Here is a 24167-nt window from a genome sequence, read left to right as displayed (position 1 = left end):
GATTCTCCGCAATTAAACAAGCCGAAATGAATATGAAAAAGGTGCTAACTGGAGCAAAGAAAAGTTTTCACGAAATGGCCACGTTAGCATGCTGGCCTCGATTTCAGAAATTATCTTACTCTTTGTAGACACACGAAATTAACTTCTAGTTAAATAAAGTACCTTGATCCTCCTTCACAATTAACAAATTTCACGAAAGATCATAGTGGATCATAGCATTACGTTATTTTAACAAGCTTGACACGTAATTCTCATTAACATTTTGAGAACAATATTTAAAAGAAGACTAATTGTAAGTGGATTTTCCCGGTACAAGATTCTTCGAAAAATATTTTACACACCTTCAAGATAATAAGTAGAACGATTCATAAATAAGATCAATAAAAATATTGGAAGTAATTATTATTTTATATGGAGCGATTCATTGTACTCTTTACCATCCATAACATATATAATTTATCCGAATTATTATAAGATAAAGAGCGACATATAGTTAAAATAAAAAACTTGCAAATATAATTCTTTAACGTAAAACTTTATCGATACAGATGCAGCTTTATCGATCAATCTCCCTTTGAAAGTACGCGGAAATTAATTTTACAATGAATATTTTTCGAAGGAAAATTGATTTTTCAGAATGTATTTTCTCAACACTCGTCGTTGGAAGGCATTACTTCCCCAGTAAACATAAACCTTATCTCGTAGCCGTTAACGTGTGTGCAATGAAAATCGTGATAGTTGATACTCTGGTGTTGCTTTCAGGAAAATAACATATTCCCTACTATGCTATACGAAAAAATACGCACACTAAGATGCACGCATAAACATGAAACTAGGTCGTATCATTTACTAATTTTTTGTAAATAGTGCAAAAGGAAATCTATTACACTAACATTAATACGTCCAATTTTTCTTTATTGTTTATTTATTATTTATATATATCAAGTTTGGAATCTCTTTACAACTATCAAAACTTTTAATATTACTTTTAATATTAATTTAAAAAAAATTGGCACGTTCTAAAAACGCTACGCAATAATATGCTGTTAATATGAACTCAAATATATGACATACAAGCTTTAGGTATTTTGATCTTTGATCAAAATATATAGATCAAGCATTCACATATTAAATAAAATTTTGCCGAGAATCACGTAATTGCTTTTTTCATACGTCTATTCAAAAGCATTAATTTCCTAAAAAAATCTTCAATATTTCATAAAATTATTGAAACAGAATTAACAGCACTACAAAACCTCTTCAACGTCAAACACTCTCCGTTTCATTCGGAACTGACCAGACGATAGTCAATGCCTCCCCTCTCTCCTCCCCAGCAGAGCACTGTAATTGGTTTGTCGCAGCTTAACTAACTACCGGATAAAGTCACCAGTAACGCCAGCATTTAAGCGGGGCTTACCGCTACGAGGCGAGGCGAGGCGAGATGTTTACTGCTAATTGCGTGGCTTCGGACTTTCGATTTACTTGGATTTATGTCACGGACGTGGAGAAGGTAGAGCGTTAAAAAATTTCCTTCCAATTGGTTTACACACATCTATTTTTGAGGCTCGCAAAAATCGAGAATGACGTTTTTTCAATCTGACAATAAAGTAGAGAAGTTCTTTGGCAAAAATATAGAGTCTTAAAAAAGAAAAACTTAATTCCGCGTTTTCTTGTGTCTGCTTATTTTTTACATTATATATTTCACATTATATGAATCTTTATATTAGAATTTTATTAGACTGAAATTAATCTTCAATTATAGAGTTAAGTAATTAACTCAATAACATTAGATTTAAACTTACATCGCCTTTAAAATAGCTTATACGAAAGTTTAACGATACCAACGAATACACACTTTCTGCAAATTAACTTTAAAAGTTCTTTACTCTATTATGAGCCTTAACTCTCTCTTTCTGTCTTGGTTTAAATAAGGAAAGAAACATTAGCTAGCAGTAACAGACGAAGGAACAACGAATAGAATATACGATAACGCTGTAATATAAATAGTTGGCATCATGCCAGATGAGTTAATTGCTAGATCAGCAGTACCTCCGCTTATTCACCGCGAGCTCTTGGCCGGCTAGCTAAATTTTTCTTGGCAGAAAGCACGCGTTTAAATTCGCAAGGTATTTCTGTTTAATGTACCTGGTGCGCGCGCGCGCACGTTCAGATCTCATTTGCGCGATTAAATCTCGCGCGCGGCACGCCATGAGAAATGCGGAAAGTTCTTTTTTAAGAAGGACAACGTACGCGAGGCGCACGAGCAATCAGCGGCGAAAGAAACGGAAAACAATTTACCGCGATTGCATGCGTCGACACGTCGCGCGAGTCACGCGAGTTTTTTTCACACCAGGAAGACGGACAGGATCGAATTCCGTCGAATGTTGAAAGGTTTCGGAGAAAATACGCTTACTACGTAAATTCGCGTGATAAAAATCGGGGTTAACGCGATCCAAGGAATCGGGATTAAAGTTCTGACTGTACAGAATAATTACACAGATAACGAACGACAAATATAACTGAAAGATTGAATAATAGCGCGTGATATATATGAGTCAGCTTATACGATACGTTTTGTTGCACAAGTAACAGTCGTGTTTATTTCATTCATTCGTGATTTACGTCCTGAAACTTTCACAGTTACATTTTTATATATGTCAGCCGGGCTTGCTCTCACTTTTTATCGACATACATTCGCTTTATGACGTATCGACCGCGGACGTCGCCGTCATCTCCCTCGACCCGTCGTGACTCTCGTGGTCCTGAGAGGACTCGTCCGAGGGACGACGATGAAGCAATTGAGGGTCCACGACAAGTCTGACATTGACGGTGCTCTTCCACCACCTGTACCACGGCGACACCTGGTCCTGAAGAAGGAGAGACAAATGTGAGCGAGCGGAGAGAGCCGCCGGGGTCACGGCTGTTCCTTTTCCCGCCGATTTAAATTATCCGGGCAGTTTCAGTTGTCAGGGGCAAAGGGCAGTCCACTCGATAAATCAGGCTCGAGTGACGCGCCTCGAGTGCCCTCCGACGTGAAAAAGAGAGAGGGCAAAAGAGTGCAAGGTACAATCGGAAACGAGAGAGAGAGACGCGGATTCGGAAAGTGGCGCGTATTCGCGATTATTCTTAATTAAACACGACGTCCGACGATTTCGATTCAACTGCAGCGATTTACAGCGCGACGGGACTGACGGTTTTATTTAAAACTTCACCATCCTATCCTCCGTACGCAGAGTGCACTCTGCGCTTCAAAGTGGTCGCAGGATCTTTTGCGAGGATTAACGAGGGCATTCGGTGACGCGCGATTCGTTAGACTGCTTTCGGATAACCCGGCGAAATATCGCGCACCGGACGAATCATTTCGCTCGCCCATCCTCATTTAGTACAGCCCCTGGTTTTCAATAGTACAGCAGAGACGTTAAGCGGCATGAATAATTCTTCCCCGGGATCGAAGGCGCACTTTGTTCCAGGCGGAATAATGTATTATAGATTCTAGTGGCTGATAAATCTTTCGATTTATCGACGACATTGATCTGTACCGTACCAAGAATATACGTATACTACGTGACTAGATTACCGCATATATTCTGGAGTTATACTGGCGCAAGACATATTGGTGTATATGATAATTATGCTTCTATGAATGAGACATAAATAATGAATTAGGAAACGATAACACAATAGAATTTTTAATTAAAGTTAGTCACTCTTTTGTAATGCTGTAGAAAATTATTAGTGAATGAATTCATTCAAGCTAAAAAGTTTTTAAAGAATTGATTAGTGGTTAAACTGTGGAAACATCCATAAACTACAAATGATATCTTATGTAAGTTAATAAGTAAAATAATAGCAAACTTATTTATATTGCTAATTTTTGTTTTTTAATTTTTTTCTGTAAGAGCCCCTGATTTAAACATTTAAGTTTTTTTAATGCAATTGTCAAAATGTTTTATTTTTATGTTAAGAATCAATTAGAACTCTCATTAGATATACCAGAGAAAATTGTTGGTACGATAATCTTATTCAATTTCATATTTGCATGCGAAAATTTAACGATATCCATATTCATGTTTGAGATGATGCCAATAACAATTAATTTAGTAACAGCTTTGGGGCAAGATAATCAAACTCAGCACTTGCTGACAGGCTCCACGGTAATTAACTATATGATTTTAACGAGCATTAGCAAGCATTTTAGGACATATAAACAATCGCCGTAAATATTCGCCATAACAGTCATGAACGGAAACTCTCGTTTAATTCACACCGACGTCATAAAGATTATGATCTTCATTCCCCTAAGGAGGGTAATATACATAAATGAAAGTTAACCATTAAGTAAACCCTATAGTAAAATAAATGCTTATAGATGAAAGTTCGCGAATTACAACACAATTTTCCAGTCATCGAGAAAAAGCGTTAACATGAAATGGCTTTCCTATTGTACCAATCGCGTTGTTAAAGTATCATAAAGAAGTAAATTGTAAAACGATTTTCGTAAAGATATAAACGCGTGACGTAATCTTTTCTGAGGTGCGCGCGGTATTTTTTCAAACAAAAAAAGACCTTATTAGCCAGGTTTCCGATTCGCTCGCACCACACCTTGCATCATATGTATTCTTTTTATATCAGAGAGCGTCGTGTATCTTTCGCACTCTTCCGGCGCGGAGTGCGTTCTAACACATTTGTTCCGAATCGCTCGCCCGTGTTATATCCGCGCATTCGAGCGTCGGGACGTCGTTCACCTGTTTCACCTTTGCATCGCGCCTTAATGCGTCCGCCCCGGGCGGGCGTCGCTATCTGGCCTGGCGAGATCGCGCCGCATAAACGTAAACCGCGGCACGACTTCGTCGTGCTGGATGCGACATAAAGTCGATGACCCACAGGATGCATACTGATGCAAGTTATCCCGAGTACGTTACTAGTCGAAAGTCCGAATACTACGACTCTATATTCTTACGTTACGACATGCGTATATATCTCGGTCAGATACATTCTTCGAAAGATATTATGCAGTAAATAACTCGCGCGTTATGCACAAGGCATTCCTGGCTTACCGTGCAACCTTTCAGCCGAAGATAGTGCAGTCTAAACTAAGAAAAATGGCCATTGTTTCAAACTCGAAGCGTCAATAGGTATTAAGTTATGGGTATTGCAATATATATTGACTACACGTCCAAAGTATATGGAAACTTACACGTCTAACTTGTGATTTCTAAAAGAGTGGTAGAAGCGTTCATTTAGGAGTTAATAAAGCCTTTGACAAAATAATATACCCTCGATACAATGAAAAAAAATCTACTATTACTTTAAAATACTTCAGCTTCGAGCCAAATCTGTTACATCAATATACAAAAATTTGTTTAAAAATTAAATAAAAATTATTTCAGATAAATTAAATATGAATATTATTTGAATAAATACAAATTTTATCTTAACATGTTCACGTATCATGTTATAAAAATTACATATTGTAGTTGATTATATTAAAAGAATAAATCCATTTAATTTGTATCGTATTACATGACACAATTTAAGTTCATTTGAACAAGAAAAGCTATCTCGCGTTTATTTTTCCCAAAATTAAATTTTATTTACTGATATCTAACTGTAAAACCACATTCGGTTCTTTGAAGAAACGACATGTTAAATACATTTTGTTTCAAATATTAATCTCACAAATATACAATATCGTACCATATCATAATATTAGTTCCATTTGTTTCATGTATGCCCATCGTTAGTATATAAGGTAAACCGATAATTCCATAAATTTTAGCTTTTCATGAACTAATCCATGCAAATTTAATAAGATATTCGCGCAAATTTATATTGAAACATTTCCAATGCATTCAGTTAAAAATATGGGACATGATATTATTCATATCCCATTCAAGATATTCATATCTTTGTAATATTACATAATTAATTAACTAAATATTTAATGAAATGATTTCAGTATTGTATAAGTTATTTAATGCGACATCTTTCGTTAAGCTAATTAATGCGTTCAGTTGAATTCGCATATATCGCGTATTTCTATTGAATATCAAACAATAGAAGTTACGTATAAAATGAAAGCATCTGTCCCGATTATATTTTAATTCAAAGAAATCAATAATATTAAGCCCTGTTTTATCGCGATATTGTTATCTCTTATATAAACTATTGTTTATTCTAATTTGTTCTTATTAAATGCAATCTTTTAGCGTTAGGCAATATTAGACTGATAGCTTAAGGACAAGTAAATCGAGAGCATAATTACCCTGCAGAGCAGGTAAACTGTGGTGCCATAGCCTAATATCACGATGGTCAGAAAAAACCATATCGCTCCTCGCGTCCAAAGCTTGGAAATCCCGATCTTTTTCCCTTCAATGATAAAGTATCGCATACCTGCAAAGTTACAGCGGATAACAAGTACGTATACTCAGTTTGGTGTATAGTTTCACAAAAGTGGAACGCTTATCGGACGGAACTGAGATTGTCTTCGTCAACATACGATTTAAATTCTCTTTCGCAGTAGTACCTATATCACGTTATTCCGTAACAACGAGATGTTATTTTCTCTATACTTCTAACAGAATTTTGAAATGCAAGAAATATTTATCAAATATATACACGTATATATTATATATATATATATATGAGTGTTGAAAGTTGATACTACATTTTATACAATTCCGAGTAATAATTAAATAATTTTACAACTTAATATTCGAAAGCGCGAAATTATTTTAAGCATCAGATTAGTTCAAGCTTAATAATTTTAGTATTAAATGATTTAAATATACAGTGTTATGTATAATAACATAAAATATATGGCATCTTTCTCTAAATGCGTTTTTTAAAAAATGGATTTAATGAATTACGAAGAGGTAATTATATATTCTACAAAATATTTTTTAGACTTCCAACCTATCAAATTCGTTACGGAATGCATCGAGCAAGTTCAAGAAATATATGTGAAGTAATATCCAATATTTGCATTGATATTTCTGCACATTCCTTGGTACTTGGCAGTTTATTTGCTTCATCGTAAACGGAGCAACCGTTTCCATTATATGTAAAAAAGCCACTCACCCAAAAGGCATACCGCGGTTAATCCCACCGTAACGATAGTGAGTAACGTTAAGATGAGCAGGTCTGATTCTATATTCCTACGATTCCGCGGATGGCTGATCCATATCCTCAGAGATTCTGGCCTGCAGGTACTCATAAAAATGATAACTATGCGCGGCCGGGTACGGCCATTAAGATAAAAGCTCAAAAAATTCATCCTTAGAGGATCATGCGCTTATCACAAAGAAACAAAATGCTTGTCGGTAAACTATACAACGCGATATTAGAATTATGGAACATAATTTGTTTGTACAGTTATATAAAATATAAAATATAAAAATACTATTTTAACTGCTTCAACTTATATAAATAAATAAAATTAATATTATTTGATGATAAACGTCTTGTGAAAAGAACGAATTTATTTATTATTCTAATATCCAAATTGCAAAGTTAAAGTGATGCATCATACGTTATTTTAACACATAAATCAGAATGCAAAACGTTGCAGTTTATCGTCGATACGAAGTTCCTAGAGCAATTTACTCGATACATCATTTTTGATGTTCAAGTTTGCTCCAAATTGCAACCTAATCGACTCACAGTGAGGAAACAAATTGCACAGAAGAAAATAGAAAAAAAAAGAAATATGACCGAGATCAATTCATCGCAGAAACGAGAATAATGGACACGATATAGCGGAAAACGAAATAAGGAAACGCGCCGGTGTGCGGAGAGATCGAAATACATTTCAGATGCTTGAATTACATCTGGCTTGAAAGTGCGCCCTCCCTCGCTAACCCGATAAATGTAATGCTCACCATCGATAACGAGGCGTCTCCACGGCATTGAAGTAGTACCGGCACAATTCGCAGTAAGTTCGGCACGACTGATTCAGCCATCGTTCCAGGCAGGACAAGTGCACGTAAGCCAGCGTGCCCTTGCACCTGGAAGAGACACGCCGCGTATATATCGCAATATTGTAATGTATTGCGGTGACGCACACACGAAAGAATGCTGCGTGATTTTATCAATGCAAAAGGACAACGGCAAAGAAATAACGTAATGCCGATTACGTACTTCTTTGTGGAAAACAGAATTTTATTTGTGTTATTTAAAGTCGCGGAAACTCGATGAATTGAGTCTAGACAGGAATCCGAGATGGGATTGTGTAAGGGATAGAAACTAAGTGGCTTCGTTGATTCTTTCGCTGCGCACTCAAATTCGCTCAGCTGTTTCCAAGCAAAAATATATAGCAATACCGACGGTTACTAGACTCAACTTAAAAAATCTGCACTCGGAAAAAATAGTCTCCATCAGTCTCGTTACGAAATATGCATTTAAATTTTAATATAATCTTTATAAAATAATTTAAATATGTAAAATTAATAATTTTCAAATAAAAACGCGACTGCTGAATTAGCAATTGATTAACGTATTGTACTCATATTGCATTCATATTGTAAAATTTCTCTCGCACGTATATTTGTAGAAATAAAATTACACAAGCACATTATTGCATTCCATATGATCTGTCGTATAGAAAATATAAAAACCTGTTCATTCGTGTTCGCTCGTAAACGCATAATCGGGAAATGCATTCCGCAATGGAGAACATAAGAAAAATAAGTTATATCCGCGATTCCTCATTATTCTCTACTGCTCCGGACCGAATGCCTATGGCTTCAAAGTAATATTCGGATTAGAAAGGATTTCCGTAAGTTGGAGAATTATGAAGGGTAAACGCATGGGAGATTTGCAGCGGGCCGCTCTCATTTCGCACGTTCCCGCTGCGTTTTCACGTACTTCTTCAAGCACGAGTTGTGTGTCCTTAATCGCCGGAACACGTTCCTCGAACTATTCACTCATTTACGCCTTTCTACCGTCTCTCGGTGGCGCCGGGCCGTAAATGAGAAAGAGAAGGGGCAAAAGAGAAGCGAAAGAGAAGTTTCCTTCTTATAACGTTTCGTTCCCTCGTCCCTTCTTAGCACGATTCTCCATCTCACAGCCAACGCGAGAATTATGCGACTACGTGAGGTCGATTTCGGTGCCGAGTCGGAATATACTTCATTCGACGATAGAGTCACGACGTTTCGCTTTGTCAGCCGTGTTAAACGACCGCTGTTCGCTGGGTAATCTCGTTATTATAAACAGCACCGGCAACTATCACGACATGCTCCTCGCTTCCTACGCATCCTACATCTGCGATGTATGCAGCAGCGCGCAAATTAGTTCGAACGAGATACGGAAGTCAGTAAACCTGAACTGTATAACTACTGTTGCACAATATAGTGATTCTGAAGACAAGTTTATGCGTTAAAGTCTCGTTAATGTGATATCAGACTCGTGCGTAGATCTCCTTGTTAAACAAGGGAAATAACTACACGCGACTAAATGCAAAATATTTAACACATATGGTAATCTCTAATTATTTCAACTATTCATCCGTTATAACATGGAAAGATCGCGCGGGCGAATGAAATGTTAGAATATTATTTTCTCAATAAATGGACTTCATAAGGGACTTTAAGGGACTTTACTATGATATTTCATAATCTAACATTACATTAGTTTCACAATTTCAGAACAAAAATATTAAATGTCTGCAATAAACCTTGTTGATAAGTATTATATTGATCCAATTGTCAAATATATTAAAGACACCTTCTACAAGTTTAAAACGAGTTTAAAATAACAGAATATTTCTCAACGGACAAAAATATGCGATGCAAAAGAAAAAAGATACGCGGCGCGCGATGCAGCGAATAAAACATTTCTCTTTTATATGATTTGCTCGCCCCGTGGCTCACCGGCGTCATAAACTTTTCCCTTTGGCAGCATGACGGTGTACATGGACGATGATTAGCCCGCGTATCCAGCAGCAAAACAGTTATCGTCCGATGAAATTTATGCCGCCGCTTTTCTTTCGCCGCGGAGTATAGCTGCTGCGTTATGACATCAGTTTTGCGATTGTTTCGGTGAACAATGCACGGTATGTAGCAGAATCTGGAATACTCCGTCAGCGTCGAGTGCGATATAAGGAACAATATTAAACGAGAAATAATTCGCGAGCGACCGCTAGGAAAGTTGCCTGGCATCGCTCGGAAAAATTTCAACTCAACCTCCGATAATGAAACATTTTAAACACTCCACCACCTATCCGTCGCGATCCTACCGACGTTTTTAAACACCGTAATACTGTAAGTTTACAACATAGCTTCATCGTTCAGTTAATAATTACGGGTAGAAAAAGTTTTTACACACATAATACAGAGCATAAACAAGATGCGTAAATAGATATGATAAAGCAAAGATGGATGAGATTAATATCGGCCTGACAAATGTTTCAACCTCCATTTCCCTCAACTAAAGACGAGCAGGGTAGCAGAGTAAGAAAACAGATTTGCTTACTCGAAGAAAGGGAGAAGTAAAATCGAGCATTCGTATTCTCGAACGCGTTGCATTTGGCGGCGCGCGGCGTGATCTACGAAACTACAGATGTTTCCACTACGAGGGGATGCAACCACTCCGCTTTTCACCATAAATAATCGGTCGCATCAAAATTCGCGATGATTCATGCGCCGAGTCGACCAGATTTCTCGTTGGATGCCACGGCATTTACCATCGCGCGTCTAATGTTGTCGTGGTAATACGAAAAGAAATGGGTCGCGAGATATAAAACGTAGCACGTAATCGGGAATTCTCACGAGGTCCTCGTGAATTAAGCCCCTACGAGCGAAGAGGGCGCGGCTTAGGTCGTTAAGTTGACGGAGCAGTACGGACGTCCCTCTGCAAAAACGATAAGGGCACGATCTTACCGAAACGTTAAATAAAATAATCGCGAAGGCTGCTGGAAGGTAAACGTGAGGATGCCTTAAAATCAGGAGATAATCTAATTGGATCATCTCCTTTTTCTTCTTCTTTTTTTAAGAAGCTGTAAAAGTCGTCGTTTGCGACTAAGAGAAAATAGAATTATGATCAGTTACCGTTCGTTAGAGTCAGTTTTTTTTTACTCTTTGAACCTTGCAAAATTATCTAGCTCTGCGACATGTAAATTCGAACGTATGACAGGCAGTAACAGAGTTTCAAAGTAATGAATCAACTCAAGATATTCCGAATGTCTTTAGCTTTCCAAGTATATAACTAACGGCTAATCCCCCGTGATATTTCACGTGGTGATTGGATGACGCAAAATGATCATCGCTTAATTGAGCTTTAGCGCTAATTAATTAGCGCCTGTCTCCCGTCTCATGCTTGCGCGAAATTAGCATTTGTCGTTTTGCGCGACGTACATTGTGATAGATGGTGAAGAATAGGCTATTGGGAATCAAAGCAATTAAATGCTTTTCTCCGCCTTATAGTGATCTATATATCTTTGTTTAATAACTAAATTTATCACAAATCGATGCCCACCAACTTAACTAAACTTCCAGCTTGAAATACTTCCAGCTTGAAATAGTAATAACTGATTACAAAGCCTGTCACATTAAAGTTCACTTAAAATAAAAGCCATTAAAATTAGCTTAAAATGAAGACTTACTCGATTTATACTTATTTTAAGACTTTACTTCGCCAAGTAAATTCTAAACTAGTGAAATTTACTAAACTCTCAACACTGTTATATTTCGACACCGAAATTACCGCTCTAATTCCGGCGTGCAGTTGCAACTGTTTTAATTATTATAGTATCTTTGAGGGTTATTGTAAAATACTGAATGAAATAAAAGTCAACTGTACACTATTATAAAACTAAAATTTGTATCTTACATTTTAACGTAAATTGCATCAAATAGCGCACAAAACTATTATTGCCTATTCTGTATTTTTCACATACGTCAATCTTTAGCAAATTTTTTTGGCTATATATCGTTTGAATAAATCAACAGAAATATCCGAAGCTGAATCCACAGGATTTAAATATCGCGATGTTCCGCCATTAATACGTAAGCACTTCCCGTTCCAGTGAGCACCACATTTTTCTCGAATCCTATTAAGTATGAAAGATGGGACGTGTTCGTAAGATGGCGGAATTCTGTCCTAAATCCCGGACCATAACTATGTGGATGATACATGTCGTTTTGCCATGGCGATAAAGTTTTCGAAATCGTAAATGCACAACTGCATTCTTTCTGCACGTGATATTACAAGCGACAAGCGATCTTTTTCTTAAATTCGAAAATTTGTGTATGATGTATTTGAAGAAGTATTACAATTACTCGTATTTACATACGAACAAACATTTCAGTACTACAAGAAAAAATTGCGCGTGCATCCAGTTGTTTTCATTGTAAATTACTTTTTAACATGACAACAATATCATTTTAAATAATAAGTATAAATGTTTCAAAATATTTTTTAACTGCTGTAGTAATTTAGAGCACGTATTAACAAACTAACATGCGAATATTTCAGTACAGAATAACCGAAAACCTCTTTCTATTTTAAAATTAGAAATAATATTTTGTGTAATACGAAATAATTGTAATTTTCTTCCCTCCTTTAAGAGTAATCTTTTTTATAGAATTGATAGTATATTGTAATTTAGCAATTACAATATTTAGCAATTACTATGAAAAAGGCGCTTACATCCAAGCTCTCAACACTGTCGTAATTAATTTTCGTTTCATAAGTTATCGCATTGTGTAAAATATTTAACAGTACTGCCGGACAAAACTATTATTTCTTTTTTATTCGTCCATTACTTAATCACTATGTATTTGATTTTATTGTACCATTTATGCCATCATTTCATTAAAACAACCATTTAAATAAACCTTCCGAAATTGAAGTTTCGTCCGTTATGCAGTACTGCATCTAATCAAGCTGTGATAGAGCGAGTATGCATTTACCTACAAGGGGAAATAAGCGGTTCCTTCGCCGTGTTTGTGTGACATATTCGGCAAACGCTGGACCCGACCGAGATCAGGCTGCGGGTAAGCCGATGCTGTTGTCCAACGACCCCCGGAGACACTTGCTGCGTGTCGCGGCCATTTAAATTGCAGGCCGAGCCCTCGGGAGCCATGGCCGATGGCGGCATCGGCATGCTGCGCTCGTGATCCAAGTTAACTGTGGAACCAGCCAGAGAGAAGGACACACACCACGCGGTGCATATGCATGATCCACCACGTACTCGCGCTTATTTACACCCCATTCACCGCACCGCGCCGGCCGGCTTTAAGCGTCTATTTTCTATACGAACCGATCGGAAATCTGATAATAGTTCGCGCCAGTGGTTGCCAACCCGCAAGCTCTCGTGAAGCTTCTATCCAATTATTATCTCCCACACTTCCGAATTTAGCGAGGCAAGAGCTCGATTGTACTCAACTGTGAATTCTCATATATGTTTAATAAAAAAGGCTAATAAAGAAAACTTTGAAGAGAAAAAATGTTTATGCTGAAGAGAAGCAGATAAAAGAAGCGCCCGATTGTAAAATTTAAATTTTTTTTACGAAAGATAAACTATCGGAGAAGCTCGTCCGGTTTGTTGGATCATACTGTATTAAACGAAACGGTGATTATAAAACGACTCTTTTCAACTATATCTGTTAAAATTTTTTAAAATTTTTCCCCTTTTGTACTTTCTTTTGTATTTTTCTTTAATATTTATTTCTTTAATATTTCCTGAAGTCTAAAACAAAATTAATACTATTTTGTACGCGTTGCTCGATCGATTGGAAAAGAAAGTTGTACATAACACGGTGCATATGCATGAGCGATCACGGGAGAAATTTCTGCATTCATTTATTCACTATCCAGATCTAAATCGAATTTATTTGAAGTTTTAACGTGAAATCTCTCGGCAGCTTATTAAATGGTAAAATTAGCTTTAACGAACATGCCGATGCATTAACTTCAAAAGTTCATGCATTGTATTAATAAGGTAATTGGATATTTTATTTAATAGAAACTTTATATTTTCTCTATTATCAAATTCATTGATTTGTTAAATGTCCAAACGTATAGCAGGCCTCATTAATTATTTTAAATTTCATTAATTTTCATATTATATCAAAAAGTCGAGTGCACTTGAAAATTATTTCGCGTGTTCTATAATTTTCACACATTTAACATCACAAATATTAACCAATTAAAGTTCACCATGATATTATTAACTATGCTCGATTTTAGCAGATTAAAATTACATAGCGTATCAAAAGGATTGACTTTACAAGTAAATTATATAACAATGACTTAACCCAGTTATTGCATTCATATTTAAATTACTATATTCAATATTGTCTTTTATATATTTTGTTTCCTATAATTAAAGGGTTAACAATTACTTCCACATGTTCGTCTTCAATTATCCCATCCAAAAATCGAACCGAATCTTCAATTCATACTAAAGATTTGGTTGGATCTTCGTCCGCGAGATACGTTTAATTCTCGCGAATTCGAAGACTCCCGGAAATGTCGAGTGAGTGAAAATTTATATCATGCCCGGGTGCTCTCGTCTCTAACGAGACGCAATCTCTCGAGCTCTTTGATACGAGGAAGTAGATGCTCTCAAGTTTTTCCGCGACAATGGGACCGAACTTTAAACGAAGTCCCGCCGGCTGCGGCAATATTCCAGATGAAGAATGCAAGCCATAGCGACGTCGCGACAGGCAAAACCTACCTACCTACTTGCGTTTCCGACATCGCGAAAGTTTCCGTCGCGATACATAACCAACAATTTCCCGTGAAAGGGAGTCGCGCACGCCGCGCTGAGTCCTCCGAAGTCCTTCCGATCCCGTAATTGGAGTGGAGTTTATTTTTTATGTAACGCGACACCACCGAATGCAAATATGGAGCCGACCTGAAAGGTCGGCGGAGGTAACTTTTAACCTATCCGAGGATGCTGACACATCGAACGCGCATTGCAATAGTAATTTAGCTCGTTTTTCATCGTCATTTTTTTGTTTTTTCAGCGAAGCAACCGCGATAAATGAAAATGTGCTAGATCGAAAAGCTGTGATTTTTTTATCTGTTAAAAATGTATAAACTTTCTATCTATAGTTTGATCAGAAAATCGTATTGCAATTTTTCTTAAAAAAAAGTCACGATAAAAAGATTTTGCTATTTATTTATATTCATTTATCAAATTTTGATGAAACAAAGTTTATGTTAAATTAAATATCGTCTTGTTAAAAGTTGAAATATTAAAAATCACTGTAACTGCACTTGTTACTTACTGCATGTAATATATGCCATACTTCGATGCTTTACAATTATGTTAGAAATGTTGGAATATTCCTAAAGCAGCGATTAACCGGTTATTACGATAAATATTACCACATGCCTCATCGGTAGTCGAATTGGTACGACACCCTTCACGGAATGAGGGAGGTTCCAGGTTCGAATCCTGACTGAGATAATATTTTTCGCAATAAATTCTTTACAGTTTTTAGATAATTAAATCGATTTAATTCCGGGGAGGGAAGGGTTTTACTTCCAACAATAACTGTGTTTCAAATCCGATAAAAAATCGGCGCGCAGTTAAATAAGTTGGAAAAATATATGTGTATAGAGGAAAGTCCCCTATTATGAGATAGGATCCTAATATGAGATGGCGAGGTTTTTCCATGGTGGGATCAACAGATGGGGCCTATATAGGGCCTTTTAGCTTAACATATCTCATATTAGGATCCTGTCTCATAATAGGGGACTTTCCTCTATATATATATATATATATATACGGAAATTAATATAAGGCTGTCAAAGCTTGGACCGTTTAATTCTAATTTGATTCCTAAAGCAGCGTTTACACATGCAATGATTAGTAGCGCCAACTGACTGGCATTCATTGGCGCCAGAAACCGTTGTCATTAAACTGGTAAACTCACAAATGTTTACACAGTGATGTTATTGGCGTATAATATGGAAAATATTTAACTATTATTAATTAAACACACAGTAAATGACAGCAAGCATATAACCTCAAATTTTGAGGTTATATGCTTTGGCCAATAACCGCCAATAAACGCCACATTACTAGCGCCAGTTTATGGCTGCGGTCCACTTGACGCTACAAATGCTTTGGAGCGTTCTTCTTCTCCTTCTTTCTTCATTGAAAGAAAAGAGAAGAGGAATGCTTCGAAGCATTTGTAGCGTCAAGTGGATCGCAGCCTGTATCAAGTGTTTGCACTTGCATTTTTACTGGCGCTAGTCGATTGGCGCATCTAATCATTGCGTGTGCAAACTCTGCTTAAGGAACATCGATATGTTTGCTTCCGCTGATTAGCTGTTAATTAATACGAGTAGGTATAGACAAATTTTTTTTTAAGCATGTTAAATAGTTGTGCATGTAGCAAGTAATACAAAAAAACTTATAAATCCTAAACTAATAAATCGGTATGTTGAAATTTTTTTGTCTAGCTGTATATCTAATTGTATTTTATTTGCATTGCCTATCAAAATTTTAATGCATAATACATTATCTTGGAAAACGACAATATTATTTTTTAAACGTCGAGGGGTGCCACGATTCTTTCTTTTATAATTCTATTATCTTTTATTTCATTTGCGTTTTGATTATGTAAAAATTATCCTTATTGATCCCCGAAACATTTGATTTAAACTGAACATATTACCGGCGAATTCATACGGAGGTCAAAAATGCACGATTGAGAAGATTTGCGAATTAATCTACCGGGTTTCATTTTCTATGGATCTCGAAATTAATCCACTTAACCTCTGGGAACCGATCGATCATACAGATGCAAAATACGTTTTGTATATCGTGAAAACGGCTGCGTGCCAACTGAAAACAAAATAACACTACAATGAAACATTAACTGTAAAATTGAAAGCAAACTCCGGTCCGTTTGAAATCAAAGCTGGATTCTTGTTGTCGAACGAGTGAAAATGCATTTCAAACGCAAAATAAAAAATTTCCGTGCGCGCTGGTACACTTCAATTTCGCCTTTCGTACGTAAACACTCGGTCTGTACGGTCTGCTAGCGGCTTTTTATTGGATCTCGAAATGAGATTCCTTTGAAAGAAAAAATACAGTTTTGGAGTAGACGTCGGCAGCACTGTAGTTAATCAATTTGAAAGCGCGTGCAGTTATATAACTTTTAATAAAATTATATATAATTTGTTCTTTATGTACGAGCTACCGACGTGAAAAAATTACTAACTGAATATCTTTTGAGACACTTATTTATATTCTAAGAAAGAGATGTATTAACTGAATGAAACGAGATTTATTAATGGTTGTGACAGACTTCCATAGCCATAAAAGTTTATTAGTTTTACAAGACTGGAAGGGCTATGAATCCCATGGAAATGATAACCTGCTAATATTTCATAAAATACACGACATTTCTTTTTCTCAATGTTCAAACGTCATAATGTATGACCAAAAAATTAAAATATATAAAAGTTTATTGAAACGGAATTAATTGCAACAACTAATTTACTCGCTAATTTATTATTTTGAATCTATTACAAAATCGAAAAATACATATGTTCTTAAAAATTTTTAAATCTCTCTATCATCTCCATTAAGAACTTTGCATCAATATGCAATTTCTTTTGTCATTTAAACCAATATGTTAATAAAAATTTGCCACTTTTTGCCACTTTTTCAATCTTTCCGACCATTCACATAATTATTCGACGAACGAAATTGACCTCAGGATAGTCTCTTTGAAGGAATTGCATATTTTGCCCATTCCAAATTGAGATCTGGGGAAGAATGTCCCGAGATCGCGGCCCCGTCATAAGATTATGAAGATTAATTAACTGCAGAAACTATGCTGTGCGCCAACGCGTCACTAAATTGAATCTCGGGCGGGTTCCTGATTTATGGCGCCACTGCATCGAAACTTTTTCCCGCGAAACGCCTGGATTTGCATCGCATTAAGATTCACGGTCTATCATTCACGGAGAAAAAGAACCTGCCGTTTGTACTTAACTTCTTTTCCAACAGGCGCCCTTCGAGGGCAATCTCGACTTCTCTTCCTTTTAATTTCGTTGGAAATTCGTGTCTCTCGTTTCAAAAAAATAAGTAAAATGAAACATTTAATATTAAATATTGCAATACTATTTATTTGTCTTCAATTTCAGTAGATTTCACTTATTTTAAGTCTTACAAGAATAATATACTTGTTATTTAATATCTAATTTTTTTATCAGAACAGGAAGAAAATGCACAAATTCTGATGCACGCTTTAACGTCACTATATCAACGCACAAAAGTTTTAATTAGAGATCACGCAAAAGCTCTATCGACAGTAGAACTGTGAAAGCAGCATTAATTGGGATTGCAATGCTACGATTCATTCAATTTCATTACACGGTTTAATTACCGTGATATGGTAATAATGTGGCTATTAATTACTTTTCACATCCGTTATAAACTAATGCGATACTCTAGTTTGATTTAATGAATGAAGCTTCGACGAAATATAAATGGAATAATTTATGAGAGGAAGTGTTATAGTGATTAATTCGTATATATATTACTTAATACAGGATACGTATAAAATCGCTCTCAATTACGATAAACTTTGCAAGTTTCATGGGAGAAAATTATTTGCAATATATTACTCAGCGAATGCTTGAGTGATCAAGTACGCTCTTCAATCACGGATATTTCAATCCATATACATTTTGTCTGTCATTTCATTTAAATGTTTTTATTCATTTTTTTATCTCGATGTAATATTGCATAATAGTATATAATGCTCAAGTAATGGAGATACATCCATTAAACTGCAATGACCGTTTCTTCATCGATCCTAGAAGATGGATGTGACAGTATTAAAGCAAAGACACTTCTATCAAGCGTGCTCTTTTGTTGATCAAAAGTTAATAATAGATGGACTAAAAATGTAATCCTCGTAATATATTATTGATTCTTAGACTAATGTAACAATGTTTCTAATTTGCGATGTACTATCGTTTATTCTTGTTAAAAATAAGTCATTCAAGAATTTAAGGCTTCATCTATTTAACGATTATTTAAAGACCGTGAAATAAATAAATTTAGAATCAGAATATCAAAATGTTGCAACCGAGATAATACCAGTATCTAATTTATAAATTCATATCTATATCCGACTGAGAGCATAGTTGTTCTAATTTTATCCATAGATCGCGCAAAAACTGCAGCAAACTCGAAGTAAAAAATTCTGACGTTATTACAGAGTCGATCCGATAGTTTATTTTAAGAAGACTTAGGATATATATATACTAGACGATATACATCATAATAGAAAATAGGAAAAAGCTAGTTGCAAAAATAAAGTACTTCAATAACCCAAATATTTTCGATATTAATAAAGAATGTCTGTTAATTTGAGAAGAAATAGCAATGCGGAAAGAATTACTTTTAATTGAAAATGTTTACATCTCTTGCATATATATTATATGTACACTGTTTTACAAATGCTATATCATTAATTATATAATTAGCATGTCATCAATACGTATAGGACTTAATAAACCATTTTATGTGTCACGCACTTCTCCATTGGCTGTCCATAAAACATGATACGAATAACGATGCTATGCTACTTTCATTGTTATTACTTGAGGAATTGTCGGCATTTATCTTCACTTCCCGCGAATCGAAAGAACGCGAACACTCGTACGTCTCTATAAAGATCGAAGATCTGAAAACGAAGATTCCCCCGCGTTTGTAGCTACTCCCATTGTGATTCTGTCGCCTTTTCTTCGCCGGCACTCAACGACATGCCTTCGTCCCGACTGCATTTACCCGACATCGCAAGATATAACAGTTCGACCGAAGATTTCGTCGCGGAGAACTTTAAACCCCCTCGCAATCTGGATTTTGTTTTCGGCGCCGGCCGTGCAAAACGACACGCTGGGGAACCACGAAAGTTTTCAGTCCGCGAGACGCCATCCGTGAATTTTCTCCCCTGACGCAAATTTACCCCTTGCTAGCGACACACATTGACAGAAAAACAAGTACATTTTTCGTCCGATCGTTTCCGTAACTTAACGTTTTATACAAGAGATATGCACTATATATTTAAAAAGAATATACATATCAGTCGGAAGAAAAGATATTAAGACAGATTATGACACAAAATGTGTATCTCTTCCTCTTGTAATTATTTAAAATTAAAATTATTTAAAAATATCAATTAAATGCGTTATACATATGATTAACGAATAATGAATTAGTAAAATTACGAAATTGCCAAATATTTCATACGTCTGGAATTTTATTTATTTTATTAACCATCGGATCTCTTCTTTAAACGTTAAAGGATTCATAATAATATAATGTAATGCATATAATGTAAACACAACATTAAAAACTTTTAATTAGTTATTTATGCCAAAATTTAATTTCGGAAGAGATTACATTTATCACACACGGAAAAAATATGTTACAAGCTAGGAAACGAAAAGTGGAGCTGACATTTCTCAACTACAGGAAACTACGAAACACTCTGTATACGCATGCTCTCAACTAAACGATTTCTCTTAATTTCGCGAAGCGACGCCCGTAAATAGAAAACAAACAAACGGATAACAGTCTCGTCGCGGCCCGTCGGGCGAATTTAACGATGGGGCGCCACGCGAGTGGATATGTTAACTAGATTTTTCGCGTTTTTTCCCTCTTGTTTTTTTGCGTCAGTGTGAAGTGTAGACCAGTTTAACTAGATTCGTCGCAATTTGCAAAAATAAAGCGATCCAAATAAAACGTAATCGTAATAGAAAAGTGGGAAAAACCAATGTTTATCAAAAAATTGAGAAAGAAAAAACAAGCAATGTAAACATGTGTCTACAAAGGCTTGATTTTCGAATAATATGAAATAATACATTGAAAAGTCTTCCCAGACTGTTTAAGGAAAACATTTTAAACGGTTTTGTCATAATTTAAATAATAAAAAGATTAATTTGATATAAACACATTGTGCAAAAATAAAAAACTAATATGATTTAAGAGCAATTTATTCAGAGATACATTTATGTTCGGATTTTTTATTTAATGTAGAGGATCCGTCTTAAATTTATGACGCCTATCTTTTTTATTACCGTGTATACGTGCATATATATGATGCATTTATAGCACCAATATGTAAGAAATAACATTTATTAAAGTCATAAAAAAAATCAATATGCTATGCAATGAGCAATACATCATGCTCATATAGAAATAAGCTTTTTTTAATGTCCAATATAACAATATATAAAAACAAGATTCAATAAATAATTTTACCAATGTAATGACGATAAAAATCAAATAAATGTTTTGTACATTATCGTGTATTTGCGTTCGCCCACGATAAATGTTTTATAAATATTTTTCAATATAACCATTAAACGTCTGTTTTATTAAAAATATCACGTATTCCACGAACAAATGCCTTTCATAAATTGAGATAAAATTTACCCTAATGACAGAAAATTGTATTATCCGGATATTATCATAATGTAGAAATAATGTAAATTATGATTAACTTATAAATCAAAAAGTGAAACATTAATAAAATCCGGTAAAATCCAATAATATGCAATCAATAATTATCTAGATTCTCTCGCGCAGGAAGGAATTTTTATGAATTAAAGGTCTCTCTTTTTCTCCATCTCTTTCTCCGACTTGTGCACGAGTTTCATCATTTTCGATAAAAAAGATATCAAAAAATTTATACATATATTTTATTTTCAATAAGCGACCAGATAACGCACATAATGATAATCCCGAGTCGAGTTGAAAATTTATTGGCACTCGCAAATTGCAATTGGGTTCCTGTATCCTCTTTTATTTCGAGAAACGTCAAATGATAAAACGGGGAAAAATTAACGGTCGACCTATATCAGCTTTAAATCAGATATCGAACCGTGCGCTAGAAAGCAAGCATAAGAGGAATTTATATTAGTGCCGTGGGGAGAGATCCGTGGTACTCAAATCGCGATAACGTCTTCGTGGCTTCATTAACTTTTATTAACGAACAAAATCCACGAAGAGTTTAATTTAATTATATAAACTATATTAAAATACTGTATCGCATCTAAAATATAAGAGAAGTAATAAACTGATAATACAATATAATAATGTCTACTTTTTTAACTACCATTTCATAAAAGATATAAATATATCCTTTGATAGCTAATAAGAGTGTTCATCTATTGTGAATCTAAAAGCTCAAAATCGACGATTCTATAAGCCTTACGTGAATTGTCGTCGTAATCAATTTGTCCGCAAGCTTCTAACTGATTATGTAAGAGACAAATGAGAGAGCTGTAAGAGCTGTGAAGTGAATAGTGGAACATCGCGACTGCTTTGTTATCTTATACGGCACTAAAACACAGATTCATTCGCAGTAAACTACATTTAAATAACCATTTTGCCCATTCATTTTCATAGTACAACGCAGATAACAAAAATTTGCCAGCGGGTGATCCGGAGTTCTCCCTGGTGCAGTTGAATGCCGTGATAAAAAAAAAGTCCAAAGAAATTGTACGATTACGCAATTCGCGCGGCGAACGCGCGCGTAAAATGCCGGCACGAGCGTAAAGAAGAGTCCCGTGGGAGAGCTGAGAGCTACTGATGTACACGCCGCGAGATCATAATTCATTGCGGCTGTACGTGCACGGGACGTATTGTGAATACCTTAGATAGTTCACTTCATTTCACCTCCATCGCTTTATCATTAAATATTACCGGACTTACGTCGCGGGAGCTGCTCGCTCGAGCAATCCACAGCGATTTCATTGTTCGCGTTTCGCGGCCTTTACACTCATCAACATTATTATACGGATGTGTACGATTTCGTCTGACGTTCGCGTACCGAATAGCGAATCCTCGCGGCAAACGGGAAATAATACATAAGCTGTCAAGTATACATATATGTGCAGCAAGATGTCTTGAGTGTACCAACCGCAAAGTACCACGGACCGAACTAAGAGGAACAGTAATTATTTCATTGCTAAGAGGTATTACTATATGTTATAGAATAGTTCTAGAGTTTTATTTAATCTTGACTTGCCACACATATTAATTTCACTTTTTATTTCGCGACTTGGCGAAAATTTGAGTTAAACCGGAAATCTGTAACTTAATCTTTCAAAATTAAAACGCTTTGTTGTCAAATCCTCGTCGATCTTCTTACAAGAGCGCTTTGATTTCATCAAGTTTGAATTTGTTAAATTATCTATATCTCGAAGGGTAGCTTAGTACAATTAGTCATGTTGTATGATAGACTTATAGTAGACAAGTTATACGAGAAGCAAAACGTACATGAGCAGCATCCTACTATTAGAGAAAACTGAAGTTAACTTACTTCAGTAGGTAACTTTAGCATGAGACTCCTATTTGCTAACCCTTTGTCGACCCTATTTGCCAACCCCAATGTTCAATATTAGACGCCTCGTTAATGAAGTATCGAGTTAAATATTTACGAAGACAACATTCACGGTGTACCAGCCGGATGATAGGTTTCTACTCATTTACTCATGTAAAGCATAATTCATTATGTATATGCATGATATCGTGCATGATATACATCCTTAACTCTACTGCTCTTTTCGGATCTATTTCATATTCATTTTCAAATGCATAATTCTGTGTAGCACCTAATACATTTAAATTTCTTTTTTTATCTTAGTTTCCCATTTCTAAATATTACATATTGCAAAAAAGTGAAAATATTATATTGTATTAAAACTATATTATGAAACATTAAAAAAAACTTAAATTAAAAATTTATAAAGATTTCGCATTGCAATCTATAATTCCACATTGATAAATTAATATTTTAAACTGCCCTTAAGAAGAAAAGTCAATATCAATTGACTAGCTCTTTAGCTGATATCATCTCGAATAATTCAAACGACATTCTCACGGCAATAGTGTCAATTCAGTGCTGTAACGACGACAACGGTTTGCTTGTCTCACTCGCGTTGACGGTGAAACGTGCACACGTACGAATAAAGAGCGTCTACATCGCGGAGATACGTATTACGGGAAGTTCGCGCAATTTCGGGAACAGGTACCGAGGCGGGTTTTCAGGGTGTCGTGTTTAGTGGCGATAAATTTCGGGGTTTGTACCTTAAGACGACCGACTGCACACATGCACACGCATGTGCCTACATATATACGATCGCGCGCTAGTATTGGTACGGCTGTTACAAAGACACCGCGA

General features: G+C 35.7%; 2 protein-coding genes and 1 long non-coding RNA gene across 5 annotated transcripts in view; 1 reads left to right on the top strand and 2 right to left on the bottom strand.

Moving 5' to 3' along the window:
• The window catches only part of Dpr1 (defective proboscis extension response 1), a 335719-nt gene that overhangs the window by 114040 nt on the left and 197512 nt on the right, over positions 1-24167 (top strand). The window lies entirely within an intron of this gene.
• Positions 1-24167, bottom strand: part of LOC139787563 (uncharacterized) — a 214149-nt gene that overhangs the window by 185960 nt on the left and 4022 nt on the right. The window lies entirely within an intron of this gene.
• Positions 2700-13102, bottom strand: LOC139787473 (E3 ubiquitin-protein ligase MARCHF3-like). The gene is made up of 5 exons (XM_071726575.1): positions 12909-13102; positions 7881-8006; positions 7081-7202; positions 6266-6393; positions 2700-2867 (listed from the first exon to the last, which is right to left on the bottom strand). Exons 1-5 carry the CDS (start codon positions 13100-13102, stop codon positions 2700-2702), a joined length of 738 nt encoding a protein of 245 aa, XP_071582676.1.

The sequence above is a fragment of the Temnothorax nylanderi genome, unplaced genomic scaffold (genome assembly GCF_030848795.1).
Source record: "Temnothorax nylanderi isolate EJ_2023f unplaced genomic scaffold, tnyl_v1.0 TNYL_tig0010_pilon, whole genome shotgun sequence".
Classification (NCBI taxonomy): Eukaryota; Metazoa; Arthropoda; class Insecta; order Hymenoptera; family Formicidae; genus Temnothorax; species Temnothorax nylanderi.
This window is presented reverse-complemented; position numbering and strand designations above follow the sequence as displayed.

Excerpts from the sequence above, each read along its gene's own strand:
- LOC139787473 (XM_071726575.1), bottom strand. The coding sequence starts at position 13,102 with ATGCCGATGCCGCCATCGGCCATGGCTCCCGAGGGCTCGGCCTGCAAT. Across the intron at positions 8,007-12,908 it reads CCGCTTATTTCCCCTTGTAG|GTGCAAGGGCACGCTGGCTT; the intron begins GTAAATGCATAC and ends TGTCTCTTCCAG. Across the intron at positions 2,868-6,265 it reads CAGTTTACCTGCTCTGCAGG|GACCAGGTGTCGCCGTGGTA; the intron begins GTAATTATGCTC and ends CTCCTTCTTCAG.